Below are 12002 nucleotides of genomic sequence, written 5' to 3' on the forward strand. Positions count from 1 at the left end.
GCCGGGGGCGGGGCCGCCAGGTCTGGAAGGTCTGCTCCGCCCCGCCGAGCGTCCAAAGCGCGCAGCCCGTCGGCCAGCTCGCACCGTGCTCCTGGCCCCGGGGCACCTCGCTGTCGTCCTCCCGACGCGGACCCGCGCGTCCCAGGTCTCGCGCCTTCCCGCCGGCCAGCGGGCTCCCGGCGGCCTACTCTGTCCGCGCGTCCTCCCGCGAGCCCCCGGCCCGCCTCGAGCCCCTCGCGCCCTTGTCCTCGGCGCGCGCAACATGGCGCCCCCCCACGTCCTTGCGTTCGGGCTCCTGCTCGCCGCTGCGACGGCGGCGGTGGCCGCGGCCCAGGAAGGTGAGGAGCGGAGTTGCGGGGTTAGGAGGACCAAGGGGTGGCGGCCCTCGGCGCCCTAGACGTAACCTGCGGGGACTGGGCGGGCGGCCGCGCTTCTCCGCCCGGAGACGGACGGCGCGGGGCTGCCTAGGCTCTGTGCGGGTGGTAGGCAGCGGGAAGGCGCCCACTCGCGCGGGCTGGAGAGAGCAGCCTCGCCTGGCGCTCTGCGCGCCTCTCTCGGGATATGGACCGGGGCAGGGGCGGAGGGGCAGGCGGGGAGCAGAGCGGCTGCGGCCGCCTCGACGCGCCCACCTTCTTCGGCCCCTGCGCACTGGGGTTTTGGCGAAGTGGAAACCTGCCCGGGCCGGGAGGGGACTCTGCGACTGCGACCTGCGGCCCCGCCCCTCCCCGGGCACCTGCGGTGGGCCCCGGATGTGGGTCTCGGGCGGGGACTAGCGGCTGTGGTGAGGCCTCTTGGGCCGCTACGCACCTGTGCGCGGGGAGGAGGGCCTTAACTACGAGGTGTGTGGATGTTTTCTCTTCAAGGATCATATAAATAATGCCAAGTTTATTGTAGGGAACCCAGATGTATCGATAATCGTAAAAAGTAAAAAAAAGTCATATTGGGGCTTCCGTGGTGGCGCAGTGGTTGGGAGTCCGCCTGCCGATGCAGGGAACACGGGTTCGTGCCCCGGTCCGGGAAGATACCACATGCGGCGGAGCGGCTGGGCCCGTGAGCCGTGGCCGCTGAGCCTGCGCGTCCGGAGCCTTGCTCCGTAACGGGAGAGGCCACAACAGTGAGAGGCCCACGTACCGCAAAAAAAAAAAAAAAGTCATATTGGAACCACGTTAAGAGAATCCCGTAATTAATAATTGGGTATTTTTTTCTTTTAGATATTGCTCTAAACATTACCCTAAACCTAAACACATTGTTTTATGTCTTGATTTTTTCCCCCCTACATAATATCCAGAGTTTTCCATTTCCTTTAGTCTTGAAAAGCATGATTTAAATGGTACAAAACAATTTATAGCCTGGAAGGTCGCACCATTATCCTAATGTTGGACATGTAGTTTGATTCCAGTTTTTCTTACTCTGGAATAAACATCTTGGCTGCCATCTCTTGATTTATTTGTAAGGTCGTGGCTAGCAGTGAAGTGTCAGTTAGCCACAGTTTTGTGGAAAGGCTTTTGTAGTCTTACCAGCAGGGCTCAGCCTAATTCACTACACTTTCAAAATAATGCAGTTTAATCAACTCATGTTTTTTCAACTTCAGTCTGAGGCCAAATACTTAATTTTAAATTGCTTTAAAGTGATGATAGCTGCTGTAGGAGTATGTTCAGAAAGTCTGATTGGTCTCTTTTAAATTTCACATTGTTTAGTCATAAATATGTGCTCTGAGCAGGTATAGCGTAGTGCTGCATAAGATTTTAACGCCTTGAGGACCGCTCTATACTTTCTCCTTTTATGACCCCGATACTGAGTTTAGTGCTGGACAGATTATATAGGTGGTTCGTATTGATTATAATTTAAACAGGGAAAAACTAAAGCCAACTTGAGATATGAAGGAGCAATATATAAATTCTTTGGTCTGTTGTAATTAGTTTTTATTTTTAAAGATTGCACTTTCTTAGCTAGACGAAGAAATTAGATGTGCTTGCCATTTGAAGTTAAAATGAACTTTTGAGGGCTTCCCTGGTGGCACAGTGGTTGAGAGTCTGCCTGCCGATGCAGGGGACACGGGTTTGTGCCCCGGTCCGGGAAGATCCCACATGCCGCGGAGCGGCTGGGCTCGTGAGCCATGGCCGCTGAGCCTGTGCGTCCGGAACCTGTGCTCCGCAACGGGAGAGGCCACAACAGTGAGAGGCCCGCGTACCGCAAAAAAAAAGAACTTTTGAGATAGTCGAAGATATAACTATTAAATTGACATCAATATCCAGGATGGGCTGCTTAATAGCACTTTCAAAATCAGGTTCTAGAATTTAATTTAGTTAGGAAACGCACATCTGGAGGTACCTCCAAATTCAATTGAAAGTATAATTTTTCTAAGATACGAAATTGTCCAAGGGTTGAATATGTTCCCATTAAGTCTCAAGAAGCATCTCTTATTAAGAAAATGAGGTGGGAAGAGGGAGGTAATGTGAGTTATTCATTGATCATAGAATTGGTACTTTTTTAAAGTTAATTTTTATTATATATTGGGATCTAGTTGATTTTACAATGTGTTTCAGGTGTACAGCAAAATGGTTCAGTTATACATATATCCATTCTTTTTCAGATTCTTTTCCCATATAGGTTATTATAGAATATTGAGTGGAGTTCCCTGTGCTATACAGCAGGTCCGTGTTATCTATTTTATTTTATTTTACTTTTTAAATTAAAAGAATTTTTGGCCACGCCGTATGGCATGTGGAATCTTAGTTCCCCGACCAGGGATCAAACCCACGGCCCCTGTACTGGAAGTGTGGAGTCTTAACCACTGGACCGCCAGGGAAGTCCCTTGGTTATCTATTTTATGTATACTAGTGTGTTGATTTTGGGGAGAAGACTCCGTGACCGACAGACAAATGTTTATCTAGCAGGACAGGAGGAGGGAAGAAGCTGAGTCTGGGAGTATCATGAAGGCAAAGCTGAATCTGCTGTTTGGAGGGTTTATTGGTTTAAAACACAAAAATTGGAATGCATGCAAATTAGACTGTCTATATAATATGTACAAACTATTTAGCATAGTGTCAGCCACTCCAATTATAGCTGAAAAATGACACATTCAGGACCACTTTTTAAGGCTGTATGTTCCTGTAACTTGGGCATTATTGTCAGAACGTAATTTAGCTGATCCACCATCAGAGTTGACAGTTGGATCCTCATTTTTTTTTTTTTTTTTTTTTTTGTGGTACGCGGGCCTCTCACTGTTGTGGCCTCTCCTGTTGTGGAGCACAGGCTCCGGACGTGCAGGCTTATCGGCCATGGCTCACGGGCCCAGCCGCTCCGCGGCATGTGGGATCTTCCCGGACCGGGGCACGAACCTGTGTCCCCTGCATCGACAAGCGGACTCTCAACCACTGCGCCACCAGGGAAGCCCTGGATCCTCATTTTTAAAGTGGATTTTTTTCCCCTGCAGGATGTGTGTGTGAAAACTACAAACTGACCACAAACTGCTCTGTGAATGCACATGGTCAGTGCCAGTGTACTTCAATCGGTACACAACATTCCGTCATTTGCACAAAATGTGAGTAGAATATCCTCATTACCTTTAAGTTTTATTTTGACTTATACTTCTTTAATTGATTTGTCTTGAGTCGGGAAGCGTTTAATTGGCTTAAATCTGAATCATGTTATTTTGTCAACATTATCTCATCTCTGAAGTTTCTCATGATTTAGAAAGTAAACCTGGGAACTTATAAGTCTACGGTAATCTTTGGCCCTGGAAGTTTGGAGTAAATTAAATTTTTTCCTTAAGCATACAACAGCAGTTATTTTTCACTTTGACGTGATGCTTTCTTTTCAGTGGCTTCCAAATGTTTGGTGATGAAGGCAGAAATGAGTGGCTCCAAGGCTGGGAGAAGAGTGAAACCAGAGGGCGCTATCCAGAATAATGACGGGCTCTATGATCCCGAGTGTGACGACAAGGGGCTCTTTAAAGCCAAGCAGTGCAATGGCACCTCCACGTGCTGGTGTGTGAATACTGCTGGGGTCAGGAGAACCGATAAGGACAGTGAAATATCCTGCTCCGAGCCAGTGAGGACCTTGTGAGTTGGGCTGCCTATAAATTACTTATTTTCATGCTTTTCGGATTTGTTTAATTAAATTTAGTTTTGAACATGTAATATGATTTTGTGATTTAGAATTCAAAAGATAGAAGAGAGTGGACAGTGACAAGCCCCCATCCCATCTCAATCCCCCATTTACTCAGTTTACTTCCGTAGAACAGATGTCATCAGTTTATGCCATAACCTTCCAGAGATCTTCTGTGAATTTACTAGCAATGTAGTTTTTCTTATTTTTAAATTTTTTTCTTATGGTAGCGTACTAAACATAATTTTCCTTAATTTATTTTTACTTAACACTCTTCAGTATTTTAAAGTACGATTAGTGTTAAATGTATATGAATGATTTAAGTTATGTATATATTTGCTCATTTATTGTGTCTTACAGCGAGGTATGACTGTTTCAGGGATTAGGTAATGGAAAGGAATGGAAACACACTGCAGCTATCTTAAGCCAAAAAGATTTTATTGGAAAGGACTAGAAAGACCAAGGCAGACACTCTCTCCACTTCTGTCTTCTGGAGCCTTGTGGCCACTTTTCTGTTTCTCTCAGTGCCTTTTTGTCTCTTCCCATGAACGTGACCCAACATGACCAACTAAGCCTTAGCTGCCTATATGTTATTTGTTTTCGTGCTTTTTGGATTCATTTAATTAAATTTAGTTTTGAATATGTAATATGTGATCTTGAGTGTGGTGACCAGAGGCCAGAGGGTCCATGTTAGAAAGCCTGAGTTCTTTATGAATGATGTGTGTGAGGGCCAAGGAAGAAATGAAGGGCATATCTTTTATATAGATCCTTTTTCTGTTAATTCTCCTGTAATTCCACTTGGGAATTTGGGTATTAGCATATTAAGAAAATAATATAAAAGGCTGAGTTGTTATGGTCAATCAATACTGTCTTTTTACTTTATAGCTGGATCATCATTGAACTAAAACACAAGACAAGAGAAAAACCTTATGATGTTCAAAGTTTGCAGGCGTAAGTGCTATTAAATGCATTATGTTTGCACAGTTGGTACTCAGAACTTCCATCCCACACCATTAGATAAACTAAAACAAGTCTCAATTCATTTTCATATTTCTGAAAAATAAAATACTGTAAATAATATTTTTAACTTTTTTAAAAAATAGAGGTGCAAGAATTGTATATTGTAGTACAATTGTATCCTGTAGTACCCTTCGCTCAGATTTACCAGTAAACATTTTGCCACATTTTCTTTTTATATGTGTATGCATATGTGTGTGTACTTTCTATATCTGAGCATGTATAAATATTATTTCCCCAGAACCATTTGAGAGCAAGTTCTAGATGTCATGCACCTTGACCCCTAAATACTGTGGTGTATCTTTTCCTAGGAAAAAAGGGCATTCTCTTACATAACCACTATACAGTTATCAAATTCAGGAAATTTAATGTTAAACCACATCGTGCCAGTTTTCCCGATGTCCTTTGTGGCAATTTTTTCCCCTCTGACCCAGGACCCAGTCTAAGATCATGCATTTAGTTGTTATGACTGTTCAGTCTCTTTAAATATGGAACATTGCTTTGGCATTTCTTAGTCTTGTTTTTCCAATAAAATTTAAATTTTTAATAATATTTGAATTATAAACCATGACATTGATATTTTTGAAGAGTATGGGCAAATTGTTTTATAGAATGTCCCTCAATTTTGGATTTGTCTCATGTTTCCTCATAATTAAATACAGGTAATTCATTTTTGACAGGAAAGCTACTTAAAGTGATCTTGTGTCCGTCTCAGTACTTCACATTGGGAGGCACACAACATCAGCTTGTCCCTTTACTAGTAATGTTAACTGGTCAGGGTGGTGTCCACCAGGTTTCTCTGCTATGGAGTTACCACTTTCCTTTTTGTAATTAATAAGTATAACCTGTGGGTAGATACTTAGATACTGTGTAAATATCCTGTTTCTAGTCAAACTAGAACGCAACAGTTTTTGTATCAATTATTATGATGATAGTTGCAAAATGGCATAAAATTTTTTATTTACAGTGCACTCAAGGAGGTAATCACAAGTCGTTATCAACTGGATCCAAAATATATCACAAATATTCTGGTAAGATTTTTTTTTTTTTTAGCAAGTGAACTTTAACAGAAAATTGGTCAGATAGTTTGGTTTGGGTATGATTTTTGATAGTGGTTAAACTGCATTTGAATAACAGTTTAAGCCCTGGGCACTTAATCCTGCAAATCCCCTGTTATTGTTTTCCTTCCGTAGTCTTTGAAAACCTCAGTTTACCCTTAAAGAAAATGTAGTATCTCTTACTATTCCTAACACATGCCAGTCTTCACACCTTGGAAAACCTCTGTCTGTGGTTGTTTTTGGCAGTACTTAGGATGCTACGTAGTCCTGTTTCCTCTGGTTTCAGGAGCTAGTCTTTAACCAGTTAGCCCTTCCTTAACTCTTTCAACTTTGGTTGAAAAATGCTTGAATAGTGTGATGGAACTCTTTCAAGGCAGAAAATTGCTGTCATTTTTTAAAAGACTTTTTGGTAGGGACAGACTTTTTTCCTTCCTAAAAACAGAACATGGTAAATGCCACTGCGTTTTGGATTGCATTTCTTTAGCATTTTAGCATTAAAGTAGTTCTAACCAAATAAGGTACTTTAATATCTTGTTTAAAATCTTTTAAAAATTCTCTTTTGAAAAGAAAATTATAATTATCTTTGGTTGCATTGCTATTTTAATTCCTTTGGATAGATTTTTAAAGCCTCCCAAAGATTTTGAAATTATTAGTGATAAACCCAGTTATCCACTAATGGCAAGAAACACTGACACATGTAGATTACAGAAAATCAAACACTGAATATTCCGATTATTGAACAATGATATTTTCATACAGTTTCGGTTATAGTAATATTAATTTGTATTTTTCAATTTTTCCCCCAGTATGAGAATGATGTTATCGTTATTGACCTGGTACAAAATTCTTCTCAGAAAACTCAGAATGATGTAGACATAGCTGATGTGGCTTATTATTTTGAAAAAGATGTGAGTATAATCTGCCTCATTTTATTCCTGTGTTTAGAAATGTAATGTTGTCTGTCATGCCTCAGTGGTTTCAAGATCTTTCACCTGTTTCTCTACTTTTAGATCTACTGTATGAATAACTGTTCTCCAACTGGTTCTCATGCTGCAATTAATTTTGTCCTCCTTGTCGTTCATACTCATCTTTCTTATACCCCTTTCTTACTTGCTTGTATATTTATGCCTTTTTATCACATTGTTCTGCCCAGAATATCTTCTCTCCTATGATTCTTACTACCTCCCTGGCAGTTATTTAGTTTGTGAGTGTAGCCTTCCCCTACTATAATTTCCATTAACAAGAGACTATGTAAAAAATGCTGTGTGGGGCTTCCCTGGTGGTGCAGTGGTGGAGAGTCCGCCTGCTGATGCAGGGGACACAGGTTCATGCCCCGGTCCGGGAGGATCCCGCATGCCGTGGAGCGGCTGGGCCCGTGAGCCATGGCCGCTGAGCCTGTGCGTCCGGAGCCTGTGCTCCTCGGCGGGAGAGGCGACAACAGTGAGAGGCCCGCGTACCGCAAAAAAAAAAAAAAAAGCTGTGTAACTGGTGTGATTAAAATGTTTGTTTAAACTTTAATATACTGAAGTGAGCTATTTTCTTTTTTTTTTTTCCTGAGCCCATCTCCTGGAGTTTCAGTTACGTGTATGTTAGACCACTTGATAGTAACGACAGGGGCACTGAGGCTTTGTTCTTTTTTAAAAAGTTTCTTTGGCTGTGCTGTACAGCATGGGAGATCTTAGTTCTGACCAGGGATCGAACCCGTGCCCCCTGAAATGGAAGCATGGAGTGTTAACCACTGGACCACCAGGGAAGTCCCTTAAGTGAATTATTTCCTGATGAAATCTGGGATTCACTTCAAAATAACAAGGCCAAGGAATTCCCTGGCAGTCCAGTGGTTAGGACTCCGCGATTTCATTGCCAAGGGCTTGAGTTCGATCCCTTGTCAGGGAACTGAGATCCCAGAAGCCAAGCGATGCAACAAAACAAACAAACAAAACAAAAAACCAGGCTGGGAGGGGCTGGGGGGTGGTGGGGATAGAAGGAAGAGTAGATAAAATAAGGTTGGCCATGTGTTTATGTTATTGAATCTGAGTTAACAGGTACATGGGATCTGATTATTCTCTTCTCTCTACTTTTGTATATGTTTGAAATTTTCCTGTCATTAAAGTGGTGGGTATTTTTCGTTTTTTCTTCCTTCTGTTTCAATGGATGAGATTGTTATCACCAAAACCGTAAAGGTTCTTGGCAGCAGTTCTTTTGGTACATAATTGGCATGTAATTCTATGTGGCCGTGGTAGGTTTTCTTAACTATTTTAAATTGCTTTTCTCCTTCTCAATGTAGGTTAAAGATGAATCCTTGTTCCAGTCCAACAGGATGGACCTGAGAGTAAATGGGGAACTACTGGATCTGGATCCCAGTCGAACTTCAATTTACTATGTTGATGAAAAACCACCTGAATTTTCAATGCAGGGTCTACAAGCTGGTATAATTGCTGTCATTGTGGTTGTGGCAGTAGCAATTACTGCTGGAATTGCTGTGCTGGTGAGCATAGGACAAGTAAAATTTCATTTCAGGGTCTCTTCTTTGAAGAAAAGGTGATAATATGAAAAAGCCACAACGGTGTGCCAAAACAAGTTAATGAAACCAAGTCTTCATTTTTTGTAATCCTTTATGCTGAATGAATCTATTGCATTTCCGGTCCCTTTTTATAAAATAGTCAACCTTATGAAGCAAGAAAGGATACTGATCTGAGAAAAGCTTGTAGCTGAGCACCTCACAGGCTGGTTACATTGCTGTCAAATAGCAAACGTCCTTCAGTTGTCCTCACTGCACACAGGAGTGCAGTTCAACACTGTTGCCAGGGTTAGTGCAAAGTAACCTGAATTCCCAAACCATTCACTGAGATGAAACTACAGAACACAAATCAATGTTAGCATAAAAAAGAATTAAAAGGGATAAGTGTGAAGCAACAGTTCAAAATAAAAGATTTAATGTAAACTGAACTTAGCAGTGCTTCAGAAGAAGACTGTATCACCTGAACAAGCAGCATTTGTTCTAGATATGTAAGGGTGCTTCAGCATCAGGAAATTTTACCAACACAACAAATTCAGAAATAGATTTGATGGTATATGAGAAGTTATATTTTCAGTTCAGCAGCATTATCACACTTGGCTGTCCATCTGGAAGAAAACAAAAGTTGGATACCTGTTTCACCCCACCAGGGCTGGCCGTATTGCTCAACTGTGTGTGAATAGCACGTTTTGGAGCACAGCAGCGTGAAAGGAGTTGGGCAGTATACCCATGTTCAAACACAAATTCTAGACGGGGTATAGTTCAAAATGTTAAAGAATAAAGTAAGTCTCAAAATTAATTTAGGAGATGTTGTACAACCTTGTGATAAAAGAAACCAAGTAAGGTGGGAAATCTGGAATCCATGAAGGAAGAAGTATATATTTGACTTCATTGAAATTAAATATTTTGTATGGCAGAGATACTGTAAAGTGAAAAAAATGTCAATGATAGGCTCAGGGAAAATATTCACTACGCATAAAACAAAAGATTATTATGCATACTATATAAAGGGTTCTTAGAAAATGATGAGGAAACTAAAGAAAGAGGGGTAACAGGTGTGAATAGACAATTTACAGAAAAGGAATTCCAGATGGCAGATAAACACATGAAAGGTTCATCATAGAAATCTAATTGTTCTACAGAAATGAAAGCATAAGTACATAAGGAAGCATGGTCAAGGTCATGTATTCCAGCGTTGCTAGTAAGGTGAATCTGGAAACAACCTGAGTGTACATCCAGCGGAGGATGGATGAGTAAACTGTGGGATATCCATGCCGTGGAATAAAGTGGCTATTAAAAAGAAGGAGTTCAAAAAAAAAGGAGGAGTTCAATCTATAACTTTTGATCTGGAAGGATTCCTGTGATGTGGATACAGGCTGTGCAAAGAGGGAAGTGATACTCTGCATGATCCCATTTGTTTTTTGAGACCCCCTAAAACTTATATGCATATGTTCATATATTTGTGTTAGGATGGAAAAAGATGTGGAAGAATGCCCACTACGCTGTTACATTTCACTCAAGATTATTCATTGTTTTCTCAGTGCATTTGAGAAACAATGTCTACGGATAGATTTTAAAATTAAATTTGTTCATATCAGAATTGTGTTCATTAAAAGCATATGTGTCAATTTAGACTAACTTTTTGTTTGGGTAGCAGTCCTCAAATAGTAATCATTTTTCTTCCATATAGGTTGTTTCCAGAAAGAAAAGAATGGCAAAATATGAGAAAGCTGAGGTAAGTGGATTATTTAATTAAAAGGCCCTTGTTTTAATCTCTCACTCCTAATAATCCCTATACCTTCCAGACACTGACAGGTCTCAATTACACTTGAGTCCCTTTATAGTATAGTCCTTAGGGTCTTAGGGAGAGTCTCACAATGCTAAATTTTCTTGCACGAGTTCTATAGCAGACCAGATTATATTGAATTCTGACCACTTATTGGCTAGGCAAGTTATTTAACTTCCCTTAAGCCTCCATGTTTCCTTTATCTGTAAAACGGGGATAATAGTACAGACCCATTGTAAGGATTTAATAAAGTAATCTGTGTAAAGTGCCGATCCCATGCTTGCCGCACAGCAAGATGTTTGCCATCCGTAGTAGTTGTCATCTTGTCTTGGTTCTGCCTATGATTAACTGTGTGATCTCAGACACATCATTTAATTCTAAACTTCAATTTCCTCACCCATAAAGTAAAAGATTCAAAATAGAAAATGAATTAGTTCTTCCTATATTTAAAAATGGTATACATTTAACAAAAATATTACCCATTCTTAAAGATTTAGCTTACCTGCTACTTCTCTCTGTCACTTTGGCCATCTTCTCTCTAAAAAGCAATTTGGATCATGTACTTAATGTGTGTTTCCTTGTAATATACCTTTTTTAAAAAAAATTTAAGTCATAAATGTGGAAGAGAATTTTCTTGCGTTCCTTTTTGTTTTTTAAGCTATTTCCGGAATAAACAAAAGACTGGGTCCAAAATTATTTTAATTTTTTCTTTTTCCCTCTTATTTCAGATAAAGGAGATGGGTGAAATGCATAGGGAACTCAATGCATAACACTAATTTGAAGAGTAACTATAAGAAGGGAAATTAGCAAACAGACTCAGATTACAAACGTATGAACATGGGGCAAAGAGAAGATCTTTGAAGACCACTATTGTGTTAGTTAACATCATATATTTGTAACAGTTAAACCTGTACTCAAAATATAAGCAGTTTGAAATTGACTTTACTAATCTTAAAGTTTGACCACAAGTATCATATATATGCAGATCTGATATAAAACCCAGAATTTGAACTGCATAGTTTGAATTATTTATGCCTAACATTGAAGGGTATGCATTAAATATGCTTCCACAGTAGAGTCTGAGTGACTACTGTCTCGTCTGTTTGTGATTAAATAGCTGCCTTTCTGTCTGCTTTGAGTCTTGTACATATAAATGTTTTTTATGAACTATGAAATAAAAGATTTAAAAAATGACTTTCCTAACTTCATTTCAATCATATTGAATCAAATTTCATAGTATACAAATAAGATAATAGGTTAAGAAATGCTCTGAATCCTAGCTACAAATTAGAATTTGCATGAGTCCTTATAATCATGTATATTCAATATAAAATTTATAACCTGTAGTGTGTAACTTTTTTTTTAATAACATCTTTTTTTAAAAAATATTATTTATTTATCTATTTTGGCTGCGCCAGGTCTTCGTTGCAGCACGCAGGCTCTTTAGCTGTGGCATGTGGACTTCTTAGCGGCATGCAGGATCTAGTTCCCCCACCAGGGATTGAACCTGGGCCCC

General features: G+C 40.4%; 1 protein-coding gene across 1 annotated transcript; it reads left to right on the plus strand.

Annotated features, from left to right (window-relative positions):
• Positions 1 to 232: 232 nt before the first annotated feature.
• EPCAM (epithelial cell adhesion molecule) lies at positions 233 to 11680 on the plus strand. The gene is made up of 9 exons (XM_082852357.1): positions 233 to 338; positions 3437 to 3544; positions 3824 to 4064; positions 4996 to 5061; positions 6095 to 6158; positions 6992 to 7093; positions 8470 to 8670; positions 10391 to 10435; positions 11215 to 11680. Exons 1-9 carry the CDS (start codon positions 263 to 265, stop codon positions 11254 to 11256), a joined length of 945 nt encoding a protein of 314 aa, XP_082708483.1. The 5' UTR covers positions 233 to 262; the 3' UTR covers positions 11257 to 11680.
• Positions 11681 to 12002: the final 322 nt, after the last annotated feature.

This window comes from Leucopleurus acutus (genome assembly GCF_964270905.1).
Source record: "Leucopleurus acutus genome assembly, chromosome: 12".
In the NCBI taxonomy this organism is placed as follows: domain Eukaryota; kingdom Metazoa; phylum Chordata; class Mammalia; order Artiodactyla; family Delphinidae; genus Leucopleurus; species Leucopleurus acutus.

What these genes read in the sequence shown, in the direction of transcription:
- EPCAM (XM_082852357.1), top strand. Translation starts at nt 263, where the DNA reads ATGGCGCCCCCCCACGTCCTTGCGTTCGGGCTCCTGCTCGCCGCTGCG. An exon ending in GATGTTCAAAGTTTGCAGGC is followed by an intron (nt 5,062 to 6,094) that starts GTAAGTGCTATT and finishes TTTTATTTACAG; the next exon opens with TGCACTCAAGGAGGTAATCA. An exon ending in CTTATTATTTTGAAAAAGAT is followed by an intron (nt 7,094 to 8,469) that starts GTGAGTATAATC and finishes TTCTCAATGTAG; the next exon opens with GTTAAAGATGAATCCTTGTT.